This window comes from Tachyglossus aculeatus, chromosome 16, assembly GCF_015852505.1.
Source record: "Tachyglossus aculeatus isolate mTacAcu1 chromosome 16, mTacAcu1.pri, whole genome shotgun sequence".
NCBI lineage: Eukaryota > Metazoa > Chordata > Mammalia > Monotremata > Tachyglossidae > Tachyglossus > Tachyglossus aculeatus.
Window position 1 is genome coordinate 11,933,618 of NC_052081.1, and position 24,331 is coordinate 11,957,948.

General features: G+C 48.8%; 1 protein-coding gene across 2 annotated transcripts in view; it reads left to right on the forward strand.

Annotated features, from left to right (window-relative positions):
* Positions 1-24,331, forward strand: part of CACNA1E (calcium voltage-gated channel subunit alpha1 E) — a 263,235-nt gene that overhangs the window by 203,854 nt on the left and 35,050 nt on the right. For both annotated transcript variants that reach the window (XM_038757753.1, XM_038757754.1), the window contains exons 27-33: positions 6,704-6,715; positions 10,174-10,270; positions 12,777-12,937; positions 15,046-15,183; positions 16,356-16,557; positions 17,967-18,131; positions 19,229-19,339. In XM_038757753.1, coding sequence (XP_038613681.1) covers positions 6,704-6,715; positions 10,174-10,270; positions 12,777-12,937; positions 15,046-15,183; positions 16,356-16,557; positions 17,967-18,131; positions 19,229-19,339 — 886 coding nt within the window. The remainder of the gene's footprint in view (positions 1-6,703; positions 6,716-10,173; positions 10,271-12,776; positions 12,938-15,045; positions 15,184-16,355; positions 16,558-17,966; positions 18,132-19,228; positions 19,340-24,331) is intronic.

Here is a 24,331-nt window from a genome sequence, read left to right on the forward strand (position 1 = left end):
TCCATTGAGGCCAGTGCTCTCCCCTGAGAATCTGATCATCCAGTATGTCCTCCACCCCCTTCTCCACCTCCCCATGTTTGCAGCTTCCTTTAAGGCAGTAGCTATGACAGTGGGTTTGGAGGAGGAAGCCTGGTGAGGCCTCTCTAGAGGCCCCCAGAAAGACGGTTGTGACCTCTACATCCCAGGGGCCCCCCAGATTCTCCTGCCCCAGGGAGCTCCTCTCGTTCAGGTGTTTCAAAAGACTGCCCAGGGATGCCCACATTCCTCTGTGTCCATTGACTTCTAGCCCATCCTGGGTGCTGCTCCACAGAGTGCTTGGAGAAAGCCTGTCAGCCTCTGTAACAGCTTGCTCCCCTCCCAGAGCTCTTTACAATGGATGCTGCCTCGATTTCCTCAGTGTGGTGTCTGACTATTCTCTGGCTGGAGGGTAGCAGGGAGGATGTGGAATGTAGTGACCTCAGAGAACAGAAAATGAGAACTGCCCTTATGTCCCAGTTCACTGCCCTTTTCTGCCCCTGCACAGTCCTCTCGTACATAATCAGGGTTTTGCGAGACCATCCGCATCTCAGAGTACCATCCACAAGATACTCTGCTCTAAAAGTCGTTCTACTGTTGGACCGCTGAATCTGAATTGTCGTCCCTCTCCTTGAATCCTAAAAGCCCTCCTCCTTTTCCCTGTCCTTCTGGTGGGAACAGAGTCGACAGTCTTGTCCTCGCTTCAGGTTGCGGGTGGCGATGCATGGCCCGGCAGGCTGTGGCTTCTGGGTCTGTAGTAACAGCCACAGATGTGGTGTTCCTGGCCTCCGACTTGATTAATTTGTGGTATTTTGCCTACAACAAAGCTCTCGGGCAGGGGGTTAGGCCCTTCTGCAAGCGTGCAGGGGTGGGAGGCGGAATTCAGGGGCAACTGGCTGGTTAGCCCTGGGCCCAGCCCCTCCGGCTTCTCTCTTCCCACCAGTCTGCACTGCACATGAATGATCGTGTTCCTCCAGGGGGCATCACACTGAGCTGAAAGTGTGACTAGAGGGAGCCTTTGTCAGCCTGAGGCAGGCAAGACGAATAACACCCGTTCTCCCTTATTCCCCTCCCTGGGATCCCGCAATGGAAGGAAAGAGCCATGCTCACCACGAGACGGTGCTAGAGATTTCTGTTGCTGTGCAATAATCCATCAGTCAGTGGGATTTATTGAGCACTTACTGTGTGTGGAGCCCTATACTAAGCATTTGGGAAAGTGTGATAGAGTACATAGACATATCCCAGTCTTCAAGGAGCATACAAGGAGGTGGCAGATACTAAAATAAACTACAGGTAGGGGAAGTGAATGAGTATAAACATAATTCTGTGGTGACAGAGGGTAGGGTGAGTACCTGAGGGCTAAGGGTATGGACTCAGGTACCCAGGTGACACAGGGCAGAGGGAAAATAGGATGGGGAGATGAGAAGTCAGAGAAAGGCTTCCTGTGTGGAGCTTCAGGATTATTGTTCAGCTGGGTAGGGATGAAGTGACAGATGCTGCCCTGCCATCTGGCAGCCTAAGGTGAGCACGACTATCAAGGATCCTGCCTTAGACTGGGATATAGGACAGACCCCACAGCTGCTGTCAGAACCCCTGTCTGGAGCCCAGGAAAGGAGTTTCTGGAGCAGCCAGATATGGGAGGTTTCCAGCTGCACCAGAGACCCCCTGCCCTCAGCCCAGAATGGCCACTGGATGGTGGGGGGAGGGGGCAGCCAAGCAGCTATGGCCACAGGCCTCCTATTTCTGCCACCAGCCCCAGGGGGCCTAGTGCCTGGTGGTGGCCTGGTGGTCTCCACAGAGGCTGTGGGAGAATTACTGGGGTCAAGCCCGCAGGTTGGGGGGGCTGTGGGAGTGAAACTGCTAAACCCACCTCCCCTCGCCCCCCTCAGATGTTCTATTCCCCCCTCTTTCCCTCTCTCCCCTTCTCTGCCCTCTCTCCATCTTATTGAAGGGGATCAAATTTCTGGTTCCCATCTCAGGGGACCCATCAGCTGAGGTCCGGGCAGAGGCTCCATTTATCCTTTCCCCCTTCTGTCCTTAGCTGGAAAGGAATGAGTCAATCAATCCTCAATCAGCAACAGGCGCTCCCATCTTTGTTTTTCATATGTTCTCTTCTCTGAAAGATCTCTCTCTCTCTCTCTCTCTCTCTCTCTCTCTCTCTCTCTCTCTCTCTCTCTCTCCCCCCCCTCTCCCACTCTCCCCCCTCCCCCTCTCCCCCTCTCCCCCTCTCCCCCTCTCCCCCTCTCCCCCTCTCCCCCTCTCCCCCTCTCCCCCTCTCCCTCTCTCCCTCTCCCTCTCTCTCTCTCTCTCTGTCTCTCTCTCTCTCTCTCTCCCTCTCTCTCTCCCCCGCTCCCTCCTGACAGCTACCCTGGGGCTGGGCCTCACTGTGAAAGTTTAACGTGGCCCCCAGCAGTGGGTTCTTGACAGCATTTGACTGTTGACCTCTGAGTCCATGTCCATCTATGTGAGGGGAGGACTGGAGCAGGTGTGGGCTGAGCAGGGCAGGGTTGACAGTGCAGCCAATGCCCTCTCCCCACCCTAGAATGCCCAATGGACAATTTCAGGCTCTGCTTCTGGGATGGAAACCCAATCTGGTGATGTTTCCTCAGGCACCCAGCAGAGGGGTGTGAAACTGGTAGTATGGCAGTATTTACTGAGCACCTATTTTGTGCACAGCCCTGTGTGTAGGGGCAGGGGCAGTGTCTGATCTGATTGAATGATATATACCCCAGTACTTGTCACGGTGTGTGGCACATAGAAAGCATTTAACAAGTATTGCAGTCATTTTAGTTTTAATTGCAGTAGAATTAGTAAATGTGATAATGATAATGGTATTTATTAAGCTCTTACTATATGCCATCCACTGTACTTAGCACTGGAGTAGGCACATGATAGTCTCTGGTCAGACACAGTCCTTGTCCCTGAAGGAGCTCACAATCTAAGGGAGAAGGAGAACAGGTTTTGAATTCCCATTTTACAGATGAGGAAACAGGCCCAGAGATGTTAAGTGACTTACTCCAGGTCATAGAGCAGGCCAGTGGCAAAGCCAGGCTGTACTAGGCTATTATTCCTTACCTTAACTTTCTTACAGTAGCGGGGCCGGTGGGGGGGGGAATCCAGCATTAAAGTAAATTGCAACTAGGTGGAAGCAGTAGAGTAAAAAGATATGGTTTGAAAGTGCTATGGACTGAGGGGTTTATGAGCACTTAGGTGCTCCTAACTTCCTGTAGCTCAAAGTCTAGGACTTGGGGCCACAGGAGAAGAGTCTCTATGCCGGCAAGTGTGAAGCCTGTGGTCCTGATGTATTCCACAATGGGAATCTCTCGGCCACCTTGCTTCTCTTCTGAACTTGGGGACAGGTGGACCCAGGCTGGGAGGGGAAGAAGGAAAGGATGCCATGATCCCGACCCATTTATCAGATGATACAGAAGGAGCAAATAAGGCTTCTTCTGTGCAAAGAAAGAAACTCCATTTACTAAAAAGCCAGACAGGTCATCTAACTCCAGTCCACTGAAAGAGAATGAAAGATTAAATTTAAATTTAGCCATCAGTTGTCCCATTAACTCGGGATTCAGGACGTTGACTGAGGATGCAGAGAAAACGTCCAGACCAAGCAGACAAAAGAACTTTGCGTTCCTGAAGGCTTCAATTGTGAGTGCCCCTCATGGCCAAATTCAGTTGGCTTTGGGCCGAGGGGTGGCCCAGGAAGGTCCAGCAATGGCAACTGAAGCCAGGGGATTCTGGGATGTCCACCAAGGAGCCACAAGGTTGTTTTTTTTTTCTAATGCTATTTTTTAAACGCTTACTATATGCCAGGCACTGTACTAAGCTCTGGAGTAGACACAAGGTGGTCAGGTTGCACACAGTCCCTTTCTCACATGGGACTAGTGGGAGAGGAGGAGCTTGCAGGAGCTTGTTGAAGTCTTCCAAAGCAGGGGCTCCATCTCTCTGCCTGTCTGCGGTGGGCATTTGTGCAGATGTAAGATCAAGGTCCCTCTGGGCCAACCCACTTCCTGTGTAGGAAAAAGGAGCAAGATGGGGACTGTGACCCGAGTTTTTATGTTGGTGGAATGATCATCCCCAATAATCAGAGAGAAAGCAGTACCTAGCCAGCAGTGGTGGGGCTGATTCCAGAGGGCAGAATGGCCTGAATTGAGGCCTCTAAAGCACCCACCCAGAGGCTAGTGGAAACAGGTTTAGAAGTAGCAACAGCCCTCCCAACCTCAGAGTCACCCAGCAGGTTTCTGGTCTCCTTTCTTGCTGGTTGACATCCCGAACCTCTGCTGATGATCTTTGATTTTTGCCGGGGCCTATTTCCTTCCTGGATGACCAAAGGGCTCCAGTGTTTAGGCCAAGTCTGTCAAGAGCACTGGAAAATCTCATGCTGTTTGAGAGAAATGTGGCACCTTCCTTAATGTCTCACCTCCCTGTCCCCCAAAGGAGGATCCTCTCATGTGATCCTGAGGTGCTTCTGTATAGTTGAAGGGTTGAGAGGGAAAGAAGGGAAGGGAAGAGGGTAGCAGGCTGGCAGGGGAAAGAGCAGCAGGTCAAGAGGCTAGGAGAAGGTCCTTGGCCCTATCCCTGGGAGAAGGAGGTGATCTCGAGGAGGAGATCGCATCAATTCCACTTGGCTCAAAGGAGCCCTCTGAAAGATGTGGAGCAAGATTACAGTGAACGAGGAGTGTTTGCTCAGAACTCATCTGGAGAACAACGTGACCACCGAACTTGAAAACTCATCACTCGCTGTCAAGACATGAGAGATTCTTGGGAGTAAATCCAGGAGGGTTTCTGGAGGGCAGTGAGGAAAATAGGTGTCAGATGAGAAAAAACCCAGATTGCTCAATCGAATCCAAGGTGGAGAAGCCAGTGGGTAGCTGACCCACAGACAAACCAGGGAATTCCTCTCTGATTGAGTCTTATGAATCAGTGTCGCTGGCTGTCCTTCTCTGATTTCTCAGGAGAACTGGCCACATGATGCCATCTCTCACGAGTGTGAGATTGCAGGAAAGCTTTCTCAGTCCTGCTTAGAATTTCAGCTGGTCCTTCTGCAAATGCTGGTCTAAACTGGATGGACTCACTGGGATGACCTCTGAACTGTAGCATCTGTTTTGCTGACACCCTGGTCTCCTAGGTGGTGAACTGGCTGAGTTCCGGGAGCATGGCCAGGCTCTTCTCTTTCAAAGAAATGATTCACTTTTTTGGTGATTGATTCAGTGTCTCACGAATGAACTCTGATGCTAGAACTCTGTTTCCCGTCTCCAGGTGTGAAGGCAGAGTCAGGAGTAGGAAGCCCTTGCTTCTTTCTCCTAGCCATTGGGAGCCCAGGCTGGAGTCTGTCAGGGTTCTGGTGAGATTTAGTACCAAGAACAATTGGAATTGGGTTTCCCCAGGCCCAGGCTCCTTTCTGTCTGTACCTGGGTTCTCTTTTCTCTCAGAAATGGGAAAAACCCAAGAATCTTTCCTCCATCCTTTCCTGATCCTTCTCTTTCCTCCCTCCCTCCAAGGCCCACGTTCCTCTTCAGCAGCTAAGCTATCAAAAGTAGAGGGGAAAGTAGCCCATCTGGAGAGCTTTTACCAAAAGCTATTCATAAGGCAAACTTATGCTGTAGTTTATATGGTTTGTATGGTGCATAAGGTCCTTTCGGGCTGGGGTAGTGTCTGGCTTCCTGTTACATTGCAACAAGCTATCCTGGGTATTTCTTCACTTGTTTATTCATTCATTCATTAATCATATTTATTGAGCACTTACTGTGTGCAGAGCACTGTACTAAGCGCTTGGGAAGTACAAGTCAGCAACATAGGGAAACGGTCCCTACCCAACAACGGGCTCACAGTCTAGAAGGAGGTGACCCCTCTGAGCCTTCAAGCCATGGTGAGCCACTGTGTCCTTTATATAGGATGCTTTTGGGGGTTTTCCACATTTTCCTCCCAAACCAAAAGCATTTTTCCAGAATGGCAATCCATTCCCCTCCTTCTTCCAGAATCAGGCAATTGCAGTAGAGGAGCCTCCATGCTTAGTGTGTGCAGAGCTTAGTGTAATAATCGTTTGGGAGAATACAATGCAACAGAGTTGGAAGACAAGTTCTAGACTATAAGTTCATTGTGGGTAGGAAATAAGTCAGCGATATTGTTGTATTGTACTTTCTTTAGTATACTGCTCTGCACAGAGTAAGCCTCAATAAATACGAGTGACTAACTCACTAACTGACATTGTCTGTCCCAAGGAGCATTGTCTAATACAATCTTTGATGTTCTTTACAAATTCCCAGCCAGCGTCCCAAGCTAGATTCACAGTGGGGAGGAGTATGGGGGAGTGTGTGTCCAAAGGATTGGCCCTCCACATGAAGCTGGTTTTGTCTGTTTCTGTGGAGAAGAGCCCTTCGTGCAGAACTCTGGTCTCTGGTTAAAAAAAGGCAGCTGCTTATTCAGGCAGGACAGATGCAATTCTAAGGAGCCATTAAAATCCAGGCCAGAGTCTGGGGGCGGGAGGAGGGGGGGCCCAGCCTTTCCCTGAAATGCGCATAGGATGCCACAGAGCCGCAGCTGGGGAATGGGTCCCGGGATCCAGGTCTGCTTCTTGTTTCCTGCATTCTCAGATTTTCTCTTGCTCCCTCATGTTTTCTGATGGTGTCTTTTCTCTCCACCTTACTTCTTCCTTCTCGGCGGCTTGGGACTGGATCACCCACAGGAACGCTCTGGGGTAAATATCCTTTTGAAATCTTTTTGGGGAGTGGGGGAAGATGGCTGGGGAAAGAGCTCTGTGGGAAAGAAGCGGGTGAGTGGGTATTTCTCTCAGCCAATCCCTGGGCTCGCCCAGTCAGGTTTCCTCCATTCTCGGCATTCAGGAAACTCGATGCTTCAGGTTGTTGTTGAGCAGCAGTGATTTAACATGGGCCCAGTTGCCAGGCTTGCCTGATGCCACTCTCCCAGCTTTCTTCTGTATTTATCTCACCAGAGATTCGCTATCAACAAATCATTCAGCGGTACTTAGTGAATACTTACTGTGCCACAGCACTTATGTACATATCTGTAATTTATTTCTATTAATGTCTGTGACCCCCTCTAAACTGTAAGCTCACTGTGGGCAGGGTATGTGTCTTCCAACGGTGTTATATTGTTATGTTATACCAAGTGCTTAGTAGAGTGGTCTGCACACAGTAAGTGCTCAATAAATACGAGTGATTGATTGATTGGACTAAGCATCTATCCCTTAGAGAGATTCACTTAGATGCTAGGTAAGGTAGATGAAGTGGCTGTAAGATGGTAAGCCAGAAGAACCTAATGAATTTTAGCCCAGCTTTGATTTACTACCTCTCATTTTTTTAAATGGGGATAATAGCCCTTGCCAGTGGCAAGTTGTTTCTAGAACATTGAGGGCCTTGGAGCTAAGGTGCCATGTAAATGCCACGGAGGTTCTGAGATATTTTATTTTCCAATTCACTTCAACTTCATCACCGTAATACTAGTTGACATTTATATAGCATTTTTCACCAGTCCTAGGCACCTGACAGCATCCGCCTAATCATTCCGCCCAGCAGCACAGACACTAGTCCTCAGTTTCCAAAATCAAAGATTCATACATGGGGGATGTAAATGATTTGATTCAAGTCAACTCAGAGAGTATAAACTATAAATTTGTCATGGGCAGGGAACATTCTACCAACTATGTTATATTGTGCTCTCCCAAGTGCTTCCTACAGTATTCTGCACACAGTAAGTGCTCAATAGATACGATTGATTGATTGAGTTTCTTAGCTTTTCTCCCCAGACTGTACACTCAATCCCTTCAGGATGCTTCCATCCACAGAGGGGTTTCTGCTTTACGGAACTGATCTGTTGGGTCCAATCTTGTATTCTAGGGAGAGCTGCTAAGGGCACGTATTAGTTGTGTTTCCTCTTATGATGAAAGCCAAGAGCAAAGATCAGAAGTTAGAAGACTGGGAAGGGGGAGGCCTAGATGAACCTTTTGTGGGGTTATGATAATAATAATGGTATTTGTTAAGAGGTTACTATGAGCCAAGCAGTGTTCTAAGTGCTGGGGTAGATACAAGGTAATAACGTAGTCCCACGTGGGGCTTACAGTCTTAATCCCCATTTTACAGACGAGGTAACTGAGGCAAAGAGAAGTTAAGTGACTTACCCAAAGTCACCCAGCTGATAAGTTGCAGAACAGGGATTAGAACCCACAACCTCTGACTCTCAAGCCCGTGCTTTTGCCACTGAGCCATGAGCTGGATGAGGCTTGGTGCCTGTTAGTCAATTCTGGTGACCTCCATCAGATCCTTATCTGATCCCACCCAGAGGCAGTGGAATTCCGGATGCATCGCTTTCCAGCCAGCAGGGTCTAGGGAGTTAGGAGCAAGGTTTCTTGCAAGCTCAGAGATCATGGGTTGGAAACAAAGCAGGCAGCCCTAAGGGGGACAGATAAATGGAACCACTTAGATCAGCTCCCATGGCCACCTGCTCCCATGCATAGTGCCAGGGCTGAGGGTGTCCACTGGGCCCCTGCCTGTAACCTCTGAAGAGTGGTTTGAAGTTGACATTTCAGGTAAAGTCAATAGCCACTGGATTACTCTGACCGGCTTCCTATATTATGAGCTATGTGGGGGTGCAGTTGTTCCTTTTTTCCCCAGCCAGATGCTTTGGGAGTTATTCATTTTTAGGCTCAGGATTGTCCCCAGGAGAGGGGCTGGAGCTTGAGGTCTCGGAAATCCTCCCTGAGAATCGGGCCCTGTCTCCTGTTGGTGCTTCTGATTGGATCATCTGTCACCCTCTCGATTTCAGTCAGGAAAGATCCTTAATGGCTTTGCACACTGCTCCCTCAATGAAAATTTGCAATGTTTTAAAGTCAAGGATTCGAACCCAATGCAGGATTAGCTTGGGAACTTGTCAGGATGGCTGTAGTGTGGCTGGGCTTGCCTGGTTCCCATTGGAAACAAACATCATTTTCCTGGGGTTCTGTGTGTGTTTGGGGAGGTGGGGGGCAACATCAGTTATCTGCAATGGCCAGAAGCCCAGGCTGAGAAGGTGCCACAAAAGGGAACCTCCTCTGCCCGGAGGCCCCAGGGGAGGGATAGGGGTCTGAATCAGGGCCCTGGAAACTGACCCAGAATTAATTAATCAATCAATCATTTATTGAGCATTTACTGTCACAGCACTGAACTAAGCACTCAGAAGAGAACAGTATAACAGAGTTGGTAGACACGTTCTCTGCCCGCAAGGAGTTAACAGTCTAGATGGGGAGACAGACATTGAAATAAAATACAAATCAATTACAAAAGTGCAATGGGGCTGAAGGTGGGGTGAATAAAGGGTACAAATCCAAGTATGAGGGCAATGCAGAAGGACTTTGCCTCGGTCCCCCGGATTTCTTCAGGTGATGAACTCTCCGGGGGTGGGACAAATCCCAAAATGAAAAGGAGGATGGGGCTCAGTTCCTTGCTGCATTCTTGTGGGCTTGATTATTTGATCATCCAATAGTATTTATTGAGTGCCTTCTAAGTGCAAAGCACTGTACTAATGACCTGGGAAGAGTACATCAGAAGCCAGGTGCACATTTCCTCCCTCAAGGAACTTCCTGTCTAATGGGGGATACGGAAAAACAGACAAAATTTATTTACAAACAGTGGGAGCAGAAAGAAAATTGCTTCCAAGAGGTTGTGATATTCTGGCTGCCTGGAATGATTTCCTCTCCATTCTTTAGTTTTATTACACCAATTTTTCTCTGTCATTATTTCCGGGATCTGGGAAACATTTGACTGGTCTATGGGAAGAGGGTGTTGTTCCAATTGCACTCTTCTGTGTGTGAATGAAGATGGTAGGTGTGGGAAAGGGGAAGGGGTGAAGGTGGGGGAGACCTAGATCCTTGCAGGGTAATCTTGACCCTTTGGATCATCCTTTTATGGGCCCTTTTCCCCAAATCTGGGCTTCTCCTTCATGTGGAGGGTCACTCTCCCTCTCCCTCTCCCTTCCTCTCTCTCTCTCTTTTCTCCCACTCCTCCCTCTCTCTCTTCCTCTGTCTCCCTCTCTCCCTCTCTCCCCCTGCCCTCTGTCTCTTTTTTCTCTCTTACACACACACCACACCACACCCCCCACCCCCCACCCACCTTGATTTCCTCCCTCATACTGATGAACACGTTTTGGATCTATCTGTTGCAGGACCAACAAAGGTCGGGACATTAAGACCATTAAGTCCCTGCGGGTGCTCCGTGTCCTGAGACCCCTGAAAACTATCAAGCGGCTGCCCAAGCTCAAGGTAACTGTTCCTGCCCCTCCTCCTAACCATGCGCCAAAGAGAACAATAATGATCATTATGAAGGTATTTGTTAAGTACTTGCTGTGTGTCAAGCACTGTTCTAAACGCTGTGGTAGATAGAAGTTAATCAGGTCAGATACAGTCCCTGTCCCACCTGGGGCTCACAGTCTAAGTAGGAGGGAAGACATATATTGAATCCCCATTTTACAGATGTGGAAACTGAGGAACAGACAAGTTAAGTGACTTACCTAAGACCACAAAGCAGGCAATCGACAGAGCTGGGATTAGAACCCTTGTTCTACTCCCCCAGGTCCGTGTCTTTCCACTAGGCCACGCTACTTCTCACCTCATTGACTTAAAAATAGGAATCCTTGCTCTCTCTGATTTGTGAGGGGCCCCAGCTTCTTTACTCATCAGTCCCTTTTCCCTGTCCTAGGCTAGTGGGAGTGGGGAGCAGAGTGGAGAGAGAAGTTGCTCTAGAAACCTAGAAATGTGCCTTTCGCTTTGGATTCCTAACTCCTGGGTCCAAGGCTTCCCCGGGACCTAGTGCTGCCTTCCTTGGGTTTGGATGAGGTTCATGGGCACCACCTGGCTGGGAGGGTACTCCCTTCGGGATCTTCCATCATTCGTCAACCAGTGGCATTTATTGAGTGTTTACCGTGGGCAGAGCACCATACTGAGCACCTAGAGAGATTACTAGAATTAGTAGTTACGATCCCTGTTCTCAAGGAACATACAATCTAATAGGAGAGACCCACACTAATATAAACTACAGGCAGGGGAAGCCCTGGACCCTTCTTAGGATGCATTCATTCCAGGAAGGTGTTTGGGGCAATTGCTGGCATTGGGTGTTGGCAAACTGTGCCCTCCCTTCCCTTCAACCCCTCCCAGGATGTGTCCTCCCTGGCTCTCCCAGCAGGGCCTAGGCTTTTTGGTGTCCCTCAGGGGAACTAGGGAGGACCAGGCAGATGTTTGACAAATGCTTTGAACTCTCTCTGTTCCAACTACAGTGATATTGTTTGGGGAGAAGACACAGTTGGGGTGGAAAACTGCATGCAAGCTGCGGGTTTTCTGAGTACAAGAGTCCTCATTTCCTTTGAACGAGTAAGCAAGCGGCAGCTGTGGGGATGACGGGATACATCCGTTTCTTAGCCCACCCACAGCTCCCTGTCTCAGGAGGGAAACAAAGGAACAATAATGCCCAGTGGGAATTCCAGTTGTCCAAGAGACCCTGGGCAATTATCTCCTGGGCGCTGGGCCAGGATGCCAGCTCCAGTCACCTATTCTTGGGAACAGGATACTAATGAGCAGCTTCCACTTGAAAAGGGTCTTCCCCGTCACTGATTTACAAGGGACCAAGTGGGGCATGAGGCCATGCCTAGTTTTGAGGATCAGGGGAGTGGCTGTGTTGACCTTTGCTTTAGGGACGTCGAACCGGATCCTCTCTCTGTGACAGGGCTGCCTCTGAGAATAGGTGGCTTTGTTGAACCAGCAAGGCTGAGAGTCTTGGGTGTTCTCCGCTGGGCAGGGCTAATGAAGCAGGCAGCGTTTAGATCAGGGCACTGGCTGTGGCAGCAGGGGCAGGCCCAAGTCGGCTGCTTTTGAAACCCCCCCACCCCCGTGCTATCTTGGGGTTCGATGTTACAGTTCTCTAAACCTAAGACCGTAAAAAGCAAGCTTCAGGTAGGTCTAAACTGCTGCAATTTTGCTGTAATGGTAGCATGATCTAGGGAGCGACCAGTAGCATGGGATTCTCCAAGACCCGATTTTTAGGCCCAGCATTCCCTCTGACCCTGCATGATTTATTCTGTGAAAGAGGGCTAGTACATGCCCCCAGCCTGCTCTGTGTGAGCACCGGTGGAGGGACGGCTGGCACAAACTTGAGGCTTCAAGCCCACCAAGAGGGTCCTGGCTACATCAAAACCCAATGCCTGACTGGCGATCTGGCAAACAAGGTGACCAGATTGACTGGGTGCCACGAAATTGGTTCCATGAAAAAATGATTTATGTGAATACTAGTTATATGAAACAAAGGGTATGCTGGGGTAAGTCCTGCCATCTCCTGCTCCCACGTCCCAATGTTCCTAAAGCTTTTGTAGCAATGGCCCATTTTCAGTGAAGGGTCCCAAACATATTTCATTCTGGGGTGGCATTCTCAGACAGGCAGGTGGCCTCTAGATTTGTAGATTTGGGGTTGAGAGTGGTTTCTGACCCAGCCTCTGAACTGTCCACCTTTAGAATAGAGCAAGCTGTGTCTCCCCAACTTGACCCTGTGTCCCCAAAAATCTGTGCGCCAAGACCTTGTTTGTTCCTACGATGTGCACTTGGTGACCGTCAGGAGAGAAGGGTCTCCTCAAAGGTGTCCCCCTCGGGTGGCCAGTACAGGAGGCCTATGGATTAATTTGAGGGATGAATGGTCATGGCTGCATCTCACTCCACCTCCAGCCACACCTGTGGAATGGCCTTGTCTCTTCATACCTGGTGTGGTCTCTGCTTCTCTCCCCAGGCTGTCTTTGACTGCGTAGTGACCTCCCTGAAGAATGTCTTCAACATACTCATCGTCTATAAGCTCTTCATGTTCATCTTTGCCGTCATCGCTGTCCAGCTATTTAAAGGGAAGTTCTTTTATTGCACGGACAGCTCCAAGGACACGGAGAAGGAATGCATGTAAGTAGAGGTTTAAGTGTGAGCTCCAGGCTGCTTCCTAGGCAAAAGTCTGGCTGATTTCCAAGACAGTGTCCTAAGTCTGTGTATAAAAGGGGTTAATGATGATAGCTCTGGCTCTTCTCCTCCTTGGCTCTGGACTAACTTTAGTTCTGATACATGTTTTTGTGTTCAGTTCTAATGTCCTAGGAAGCCAAAGCTAGCTAAGGGGCTATTGAATTACCTGATAATAACATCGAAAGGAAGCCAGGTTCCCTTTCTTTGCATACTATAGGTGAAATAGAAGGTGAAAGATCATATAGAGAAAATTCCCCTGGAAAGGTTAGTTGGTTCCATTCAGTGTTCAGATCTGTAGCAAATGGGAGAGGTCTGCCACTAAATAGCTACTTTCTTTGCAAGTCAAGTGCTGTGGTCACATCCCCCCCAAAACACTGACACCACCAGCCTTTCCAAACAATTTTAGATTAATGATGCTGGCATAGTGGATAGAGCACAGGCCACAGGCCTGGGAGTCAGAAGGACCTGGATTCTAATCCTGGCTCTGCCACTTGTCTGCTATGTGACCTTGGGCAAGTCACTTCACTTCTCTGTGCCTCAGTTAACTCATTTGTAAAATGGGGATTGAGAATGTGAGCCCCACGTAGGACAGGGACTGTGTCCAACCTGATTTGCTTGTATCCACCCCAGTGCTTAGTACAGTGCCTGGCACATAGTAAGCGCTTAATAAATGCCATGATTTATTATTATTATTATTATTACCAGTCATTGCCTTTATGCTGTGGGGAAAGGCCACTCCCAAGGCAATCAAAGGTTGGGCTGGAATTTCCCCAAGTCTGGGCTCCCTGAGTGAATGAGGAGCAGAGGGAGCACAGATCACTGAATCCCTGGATCTTCCTTATACCTCATGTCAGCCAACTGGTAATTCAACCTTTTACCAGTGACAGAGCATCAAATGGACTTGCAGAGAGAGTTTCATGACTTCTCTGTTCCCTCACCCTCTGTCTAGTAGACGTGTTAAGAAGCTAAGAAGCACCCAAAAGGCAAGCAATGGGAAGGGGCAGGAGGAGAGACCTGAGCTTGGAAAACCTAGAATCAGGATTATCGGTCCCTGAGGAATCTAGCATTGACTGCACCACATTTATCTTGCTCCCCTCCTTGGACCCATCCTCTGCCAAAAGCACTCCCTAATTCAGCCCAACTCGTCTGTAAAAATGATGATATGTATGAAAAGCAGACTATATGCCAAGCACTGGGCTAAGTGCTAGGATACATGAAAGGCCATGAAATCAGCCATATGCCCTATCCCACATGGGGTTTCCAGACTAAAGGTGAGGGAGAACAGGCATTTTGTCCCCACTTCACAGATGAGAAAACAGAGGGACAGAGAAAGTTAGGTGACATGACTGAGGTCACACAGTAGGCAAGTGGCAGACTCATGCTGTTTCCTGACTCCTAGGCTCGGGCACTTTCCACTAGGTCATGGTACCAACAGCCCTATTTGTTCTCTCCTTAAATCCTTTCCCCCTATGATTTTCTCTCCTTTGTCCTCTGCCTTATTTAGTTGTTCCTAAGGAAAAACAGTGGAAAAGAAAAACACACAGATGGTGGTTAGCATAAGGATTTGTGACCACAGAAAATTGAGCAGGCGGAAAATTTCAGTAGGTGCATGAATGGATAAATTAATGGACAACATGTGTAGAAGAGCTTTTTAGCGAGAAAAGTGAGGTCAGTTAGAAGGCTCAAGGAGAGAATAAATAGATTCAGGATGTTAGGTTCATGTGCATGATGAAAGGGGGGAAAAGGTAGAGTTGGAGAGCGTTCAGCAAGAAACACTATTGTGGATGTTAAGGAGGACAAGCAACCCTGTGTTCCTCAAGTATACTTGGGTGCTGCTGCAGGATATGCCTTCCTGCCTGGAAAGGTTGGCCTGCTTTATGCACTTACGCTGCCAAGTGGAAGGATTGTGACTCTCTGTCACTGTAACACCCTTTCCCTTAGCATCTTCCCTCTACCTTTTCATTGCCACAGGGAGAGAGAAGCCTCTGCCCTTCCATCCCCAAGGCTGTCCCTACCTCTTCCATGAGTTAGAGTGTTTTCTCTCTGCTTTTCAGAGGCAACTACGTAGACCACGAGAAAAATAAGATGGAGGTGAAGGGTCGGGAATGGAAGCGTCACGAGTTTCATTATGACAACATCATCTGGGCCTTGCTGACCCTCTTCACTGTCTCCACGGGCGAGGGCTGGCCACAGTGAGTACCAGACTCACTGTCTGTGATCCCAGGGGAGGGCACGGAGGGGGATACGTGCTGATCTTGAAGAGCTAATTCCAGATGAGTAGGACCGTTTGCCATTTTACTAGGGAGAGTGAGTGGTTGTGAGTGGGAGAGGCATCATGGAGACTCTTCAGGCGGAGATGGGGCAGGGGAAGGTAAGGCCAGGGAAGTATTTCAGGCAGAGTGCTCCAGCCAATTAATTACAGTAATACTGGAAGGGAGTCAGCTGACCGACCCAGGACATAGGGCAGAACTCTTGGGTAAATGGTCCAGCCCTTGTGAGGGCAAGAGGAACTGTGGGCTGGGAAGGGGGTCAGCTTGCCCACCCTGCTGCTGCCTGAAGGTTACCACAATGTGACAACCTATGTCAGAAGCCACAACTTGGCCATGAGCCCCAAAGCCCCAGGACTGGGCTGCAGGGTGGCCTTAACCCAATCCCTCTAGGTGGCAGGAGGTCCCCCAGGATAGCTCCACTGAAACCCCCAACACCCAGGGGCCTGTCAGGGAAGGCAATGGGCTCTTCCCTTCACTGCCTGGGCCACTGAATTGATGGTGTTGTCTGGCTACCTTGCTGCTGTCAAGGAAGGGGCTGGCTTACTGCTGTCTTTCTTCTGTTTTTATGGATAGTGTCCTTCATCCTCAGGCCTTAGGACAATTTCTCTTATGGGGGCGGATCTTCACTTGAAGGGCTAGGGTATTGAGGGGTCAAGGTTAGCTGACATAGTAGAATGGGGTAAGATGGACTTCCCTGGGGCAGCCTCCCCCCTCTAGACTGTAAGCTCACTGTCAACAGGGAATGTGTCTTTTACAGTTATATAGTACTCTCCCAAGAGCGTAATATAGTGCTCCACACCCAGTAGTACTCAATAAATAGGATCGACTGACAGCCAGCTGGCCATGTACCAGGAGAAAAGCAGGTAGAACCTCTCCTCTCCTGAACTAAGAGCCTAGGACTCTCCCTGGATTTGGAGGCATGATGAAACGGGGATAGAGCAGCCTGACTTTTCCCCTGAGTCCCGAGTCTTCATCAGTGTTGAATGGAAGAGTGGGTACGAGGTGAGTCGGTCCACGGTGTGGAGCACCAGCTCAGCCACCGCTGCCGGAGTGAGACAACCCAGACATCCTGTCTCTCTGCTCCCGCCCTGCAGGGTGCTACAGCATTCCGTGGATGTGACCGAAGAGGATCGGGGCCCAAGCCGTAGTAACCGCATGGAGATGTCCATTTTCTATGTGGTCTACTTTGTGGTCTTCCCCTTCTTCTTTGTCAATATCTTTGTGGCTCTGATCATCATCACCTTCCAAGAGCAAGGGGACAAGATGATGGAAGAGTGCAGTCTGGAGAAAAATGAGGTAACGTGGCCAGAAATCTGGAAGACCCAGGGTGAGAAAAAGGATGGGCTTGTCAGAAGTGAAGGAAAGGGGGCAGGGGAGGCAGAGAACCACATCTCGTCTGTGGCCCCACTGTTGAGCAGGAAATGACAGGGAATTAGAATGAGGCCTCAGGAAGGACACGCAAGCGAGGGAAGCCAAAATCCCATGAAGCACCGGCAGAGGCTGTGGTCTGGTGTCTGAAGTGAGAGACCGGAACAGGAAAGCCCTCATTGGAAGCTCCCAGGAGACTCCAGTGTTGAGAGAGAGCTGGTGTAACTCTGCCCTTTTAGGGCCTAGCAAAGCCAAACTCATGGATCCTATGCCAAAGTACAGGTTTCTCCTGCAAGGGGGCAGTTCTGGGCGACAAAGATGCCAGTTTCATTAAATTTGAACTCTTCTCTTGCCAAGCCCCCCCAAGCCCAAAACAGGCAACCCAACTCAGCTCTTGTGATCTACTTTCTCAAAGAGGCCAGCCAAGCTTTTGAAGCAGCTGGTGGCAGCACAGAGCTCATTTTCTTCTCCCAGAGTCTCCTCATTCCATCCCCCAGGACCAGGATCGGTCAGTGGTATTGAGACCCTACTAAGGTCTATGCACAGGGAGGGTGCAACAGAAACAAGGAGTTCAAAATCGAATTACTAGGGGCCAGCTCCAGAATTCCTATTGCCAACAGTGCTCCAACATTATACTTTCCTTTTCCTTGCTTTTTGGGGATGCTGGAGAGGCAACTTAAGAAATGCCCACTGAGAGTTTCCAAGATGTATGCTAGGTCATTATGATTGTATATCACAAGGCCTGGACCAGATGGAGAGGATGCTCCTTCGATTCTTTGCTAACTGCACATGGTGGCCTCTTTCCACCAAAAAGAGCCTCACTCCTATAGGTGTTTGTCCTAGCCCCAGGGGACCCATTTATGCCTGTCGCATTAGGTGTTGGCTGCTGAGAATGAGCAGTTTCATCTACTTGGAGCAGAAGCTGACCCACAAAGTCTGCATCTTTGGGGATCTTGTGGAAAGGAAGTCCTAACTTTTTACTAATCCCGGTTCTACCACTTGTCTGCTGTGTGACCTTCGGCAAGTCATTTCACTTCTCTGTGCCTCAGTTCCCTCATCCATAAAACGGGGAATAAGACTATGATCCCTATGTGGAAGAGGGATCGTGTCCAGCCAGATTATCTTGTATCTACCCCAGTGCTTAGAACAGTACCTGGCATATAGTAAGGGCTTAACAAACACCACAGTTATTATTATTATTACTTCTATGAAATAAGCAGCTTGAAAACTTTCCAATATTGCCCAGGTGGGACCAGGGGGAGGGAGGGGAGCATGTGTGTGAGGAGCTGTGCATAGAGGGGTTTGAGTTTCTGCTGATGGTCTTGGCTTTCCTTTAGCGGGCCTGCATCGACTTTGCCATCAGCGCCAAACCGCTCACTCGCTATATGCCGCAGAACCGCCATACCTTCCAGTACCGCGTCTGGCACTTCGTGGTGTCCCCATCCTTTGAATACACCATTATGGCCATGATCGCCCTGAACACGGTGGTCCTGATGATGAAGGTGAGGAAAACCCCTGGTTCTGGGACCCAGGGGAAGCTTGGATTAGGGGTGGGTGGGAAGGGGTGGGGGTGGGGGGAGGCAGGGGGTTGGGGGTTGAGTAAAGATGCTGTTGTTTCAGGTAGGATTTCCAAAGCAGTGAGCCTTTAGGTCCTGTTAAGTACCAAAGGCTTTGACAAAGAAGAGGCTGCTGGAGTTTCAGTTCCCACCTGGGGATATGAGATCTTTAGTGTTCAATTGAGACTTTAAAGTGCTTACCCTATCCATCCCGGAGCACTCTGGGAAGATTTAAAGGCAGGTGAGTCATCTCAGAGTGCTCCAGGGATTAGACTGATTGCAGCCTACAGATGTTCAGTCCTCACAACACCCTCACCTTCGCAGCATCTCACCAAGGCAGTGATGGGAAGGGGAAGCAATGGACAGCCTTGTCTCTGGGGGGGCTGTCTGAGTCTCTGAGAGGAATCTTCTGGCTGCAGATCTGCATGAGGCAACTCTAACTTGAGATGCCTGACTAACGTCGGTAGACACATCACGATCTGACACAGCTTGGACACAACTAAAGTTCTCAGACCAGTTATCTCTGGACACACCTCAGAGCCTACTCCAAAGTCTCTGATGTCAGCATATCTAGCCCTGATAGAAAGATGACAGTAGGGCTTTTCCAACCCCTGGCCTCGTGCCCACTCCTTTCTTCTCCTAACCAAACTTAATGCAGTTCCCAGAGCCTGGGAAGGCTTGGCAGAGGGACAGAAGGGGCAAAGGAGACACTAGTTACCCTTTGCTAGCAGCTGCCAATCAAGGGGAGTTCCAAGCCCATCATGAGCCTTGCACAAAGATGCAGTCTCTCAGCACCCCTCACTCCAACTGGTCCAGCTCATTCTATTGTTTTGAGTCCTCCTAGGCTGACTTGGACCAAAGATAGTGGTATCATAAGTAGCCTACTAGTGTTAGCTGACAGGTGTGAGTGTGTAGGGATATTAAGAAAAGTTTACTTCTGTGACGCTTCTTCAATTTGCTGCTAGGCTTTAACTTATGCATTTGTACCTCGGATCTGTAGCAACGGCCTCTCACATGGACTTGACTGTCTCTCTCCCTGCCAGTATTATTCAGCCCCCTGCACCTATGAGTTGGCCCTGAAGTATCTCAACATCGCCTTCACCATGGTGTTCTCCCTGGAATGTGTCCTAAAGATCATTGCCTTTGGATTCCTGGTACGTAAGCGCATCACATGGGCGGAGCATGGTCAACTCCTCACAAAACTATTTTGGGGTCCTCCACACTATGGAGACACCCGGGGAGCACGGGGCCAGAGGAAAGTGGGATTGGTTCACTGAGGATTGGCCCCTCAGAATCTGTTCGTTCACTAGAATGGAGGTTCTCGTTTTAGATGCAGAAGGAAAATCAGTCTGTGTTGTCAGAAACGCTGAGGCTAAGTTGTGGAGGACATTTCTCTGCCCTGGTCTGGTCAGGATCTCACCTCTCCTACTATTCCCAGTAGGCCAGTTTACTTGAACCGCTCTTCTTTTCCTCTTTTGGGCACCCAATAATGGTTCCTGTGAGCAAGAATAAATTCAGGAAATAGGACAAAACAGTTTAGGGACTATAAATCTGTAGATCTCCATTGAAAATTCACTTTTAACTGCTTATTAGAGAAGCACTGTGGTCTAGGAGTTTGAGGAGCTGGGCTCTAATCTCAGCTCTGCCATTTGCCTGCTATGTAACCTTGGACAACGCACTTAATCTGTCTATGCCTCAGTTTCCTCATCTGTAGAATGGGAATTCACTGTCCACTCTCCCTCCTACTTAGACTGTGAGTCCCATGTGGGACAGGAACTGTGTCTGACCTGACTAACTTGTATCTTCCCAGAGCTTAGTACAATGCTTGGCACACAGTAAGTACTTAACAAATAGCACTGTTATTATTATTATTGTCTTTTTAAAATATCTAATTCTGAGACTCTTCTGAGGAGTTAACACAGTGCCACACTCAGCCTTAGTGTGGTATGAACAATGTGGATTTCAGTGTGTACAGAGGGGTAAACCCGTGGGAAACGATGGCAGAAGCAGGGAATAATAATTGTGGTATTTCTTAAGCACTTGCTACGTGCTTCCAATTTGTTAAGCACTGTACTGAGTGCTGGGGCTGTTGTTGTCTTATGCTGTCGAGTTGTGTCGAACCCATAACGATGCCATGGACACATCTGTCCCAGAACGCCCCACCTCCATCTGCTATCGTTCTGGTAGTGTATCCATATGGATACAAGCAAATCAGGCTGGACAGCCCCTGTCCCTTGTGTAGCTCACAGTTTCAATCCCCCTTTTACAGATGAGGTAACAGGCACAGAGAAGTGAAGTGACTTGTCCGAGGTCACACAGCAGACAAGTGGCAGAGCTGGGACTAGAACCCAGGTCCTTCTGACTCGCAGGCCTGTGCTTTATCCAATATATCATGCTGCTTCTAGATGGAAGCCCACTCTCACTTGTTCAGGGTGTGAGCCATCACCTCATTATAGACATTCCAGGTTCTGTGAACAGGACTTTCATTTGTTGATTGAAGGCAGGTGTCCCAATTTTTTGCTCTAGCTGGTGTCTCTGGGGTAGCTACTCATTTTTGGGAAGAGTGAGCCGTGGCATTGGGCCATTCTGTTGCCTGACTGTGTTTTGTTTTGTTTTTTCAAATTGCTCATTGGATCATTTTCGGTGGAATGAGTCAATTGCAACTAGTTGAATCGTTGTTCTCTGGGCTCCTCCTTAACACTGACAAGGGAGAAAAGTCAATAGAGAGGGCCTGTAGACAATCCAGTGTAGCCCTCAGCAGGTGGAGCTACAACTGACAGTGAGCTAAATACTAGAACAAGAAAGTTTTTCAATGCATCGTGATTACTTCACTGTAGCAATGGCATCTATGGCTTAAACCCCTTGTTAAGCTTCTAAGTTAAACAAACACACATTCATAGTTCTCAGATTCCCATGTCAATTGGGACCAGACTCCTTAAGGGTCCGCCCATCAAAAGCTTCACCTCCGAGCTGCTGCTGGGCTCAGCATTCCGGGAGGAGCAGTGGCTGATTGCTTTTGCTGCACATATCCTCCCATCTGGGCAAATTAGCTTAGGATCCAGGGCACATCGACAATTTGGGATTATTCAGATGTTCTTTTCCCCAAAAGTGGAATGATTTTCCAGACTTCTCTTCCTCTCATCTTCCCCTGTTTCCATCTGCACTTGACCACTGTTAACACCTTCATCCAAAAGTATAAAGGAGTAAGGAGACAAGATAGACTTGGGATTAGTCATTTTAGTTATTTATTAGATCTGGCAAGTATAGGTGGTTGGGCACTACAAAATGCTCTGTAGACTGAATTTGGTCCAAATCTTGGTACTGTGTTAGGCGCTAGCCATCTTGATTTTGTTTTCTGCCCCTCTTTCTGTACTTGCATCATTGGAATGTGTGCTGTGTAGGGAGCAAAATCTGGTGCCAACATCCTTGGATGTAGGTAGGGGTTGCCATGTGCTGAGTGGGACTTACCCTGGAACTCCAGGCTAATTGTCAGCTAATTTTGAAAAGAGGTTCGTCATAGGTATTTATTGAGCGCCTACTGTGTGCAGAGCACTGTACTAAGCATTTGGCAGAATACAACAGGTGGCGGACATGTTCCCTGCCCACAACAAGCTTACAGTCTAGAGGGGAGCTTTCTGTCTAGAGGTAATAACCTTGGTGTCTCCTTGGGTTGTGGTTGGGAAGGTCTGCGGAGGGGGGTTGGTTCCAGAAACACAATCATCAATAAGTCAGAGCTCTCTGTATGGAGTGATTCAAGGACTCTGGCTGATCCTCCCAGCCTGTTGAGTTGAAAGAGTCTCCCAATGGATTTGAAACATATTCTGACTCCAGCTCCTTAGGGCATCTTTGAGCTCAGCTGCATAGAACAGGCTGAAGGAGATGACAGCAGATCCTCAGCCCAGCTGTACTTGCTGATGGGGGAAAAAGACCTGACAAGCACCCTCCAGCACTGAGGCAGCCATTGTCACAGAGTAATCCTGGGCTCTTTAGAAACGCCTTCAGAGCAACCCAACATTTCAGTAGCTACCTGAGCCCTGGTCTGTTTATTGTTTCCAAATGTTCTCGTAAGGATTGGATGTTTTTCCGTGCCCTTCTGAATCTGTCTTGCAGCAGAGATGACGTTTTCTGTGGTCCACTGTGATCTGAAGCCACATTAAGGTTCTGATGAACACTGTCCCTTAGAAGTTGTTCCAGAAGCCATCTTAAAGGATTTCACTCTCAGTGGAGAGGAGTGAGCTGGCAGGGTGATTTCCCCAGCCAGCTGTCCCTCACTTTTTGCTTGAAGATATGATAATGATGGCATCTTTGAAACTGGGCAGCCATTCCTTAGCATTCCATATGTCGAGGAGGAGCCCATGCGACCAATCTGGGAGCTTTGCCATCCTTCTTGGCTCTCACTGCGGGGGTGATGCATTAATGTCGGAGCAAAGGTCCTCTCTTCTCATGTTGGCTTTTTCTCAGTAACGTGTCATCTGCTCAATGATATAAGTGCCTCGAGGGCAGAAATCGTGTCTCTTACTTCTTCTGTGTGTTCCCAAGTACCTATTGCAAAGCTCTGCTCCGAGGAGGAGCTTAGTAAATGCTGCTGCCTCCCCCACTAGACTGTAAGCTCGTTGTGGGCAGGGAATGTGTCAGTTTATTGTTATATTGTCCTCTTCCAAGTGCTTAGTACAATGCTCTGCACATAGTAAGTGCTCAGTAAATATGAATGACTGAATGACTGCTGCTGCTGATGGAAGGTGTGCTAAAGAGATTGGTTGAGAATTGTTGCCATCTCTTTAAAATTGCCTCCTTGGCTCTGGTAATGGTAAGGCTATCACTACTCTTCAGGGGCGCTCCGGCAATATGAGTTGGTCCAGCATCACTTTCAGAATAATACTAATAATTGTAGTGTTGCTTAAGCCCTTACTATGTTGGAAGCACTGTACTAAGCACTGGGGTAGCTACAAGATAATTGTGTTCCATGTGGGGCTCACGGTCTAAGTAGGAGGGAGAAGAGGTACTGCATATGAGGGAACTGAGGTCCAGAGAAGCTAAGTGATTTGCCCAAGGTCACACAACAGATAAGTTGTGGAGCTGAGATTAGAACTCAGGTCCTCTGACTCCTTGGCCTGTGCTCATTCCCATAGGCCATGCTGCTGATGAACCAAGGTTCTTGGTTTGGTCCACATGGCTTTGTGTCATTTCATTCTTAGTGAACCACCACCTGTCATTGCCTGCCTCTTAGCTTGTGTGCACTCCATAACAAAGACTTTAAACATGCATCTCCTTTTGTCAAGGTATAAAGATCTGCAAGATGTTAGTGATGCATCGATCGCTGGTATTGTTGCAGATAATTCCCGACTCTTAGAGTTGATCTCCAGAGATGATATTATGTTCTTCAGATCTCGCTGTCAGGCAGCAACTTAGGAAGCTTCCACTGTGTGGCCTAGTGGGAACAGCAGAAGCCGGGGAGCCAGGAGACCTGGGTTCTCTAATCCCGGCTCTGCCAGTTACCTGTTGTGGGACCTTGGACAAGTCATTTAACTTATCTGTGCCTCAGTTTCTTCCTCTGTAAAATGGGAAATCAATACCTGTTCTCCCTCCTTAAGCCGTGAGCCCCGTGTGGAACAGGGACTATGTCCAGCCTGATTAATTTGTAGTTACCCCAGCACTTTGAACAGTGCTTGACACATCGTAAGCACTCAACAAATGCAATAATAATAATAATAATAATAAAGTTGGGAGACCTGGACCTACCGCAGGGCCAATTGAGAGGATGGTTTCCATCAATAATGCCACCTCTGGCAGACAAGACAACAAAGGGCAGAATGGGTTCCCCAGTGTTGAGGTCTAAGAGAACAGTCCATCCAGCAGTCCAAAGCCATGCTGTCCACATCGCACTTTCACTGAGAAAGGGGCAGCAGGTCACACAAACTATTCAAAGCAGTGAGCAGAAATGGGTTGTCGTGTTTTAAGTAGGTGCCCCTATAAGCTGTTAAATAAGCAAGGATAAAGTTGAAACCCGTGCACCGTTAGATAGTAGGTGGTTTCAGTGCTTCTCTTCGGTGGTAACACAGTGCTTCGACTAGAGGACCCCACTCCACTCCCACCTGGGAGCTTCCCCTCACATTCTAAAAGAACAGAGGTGGTGGATGTTTAGTGGC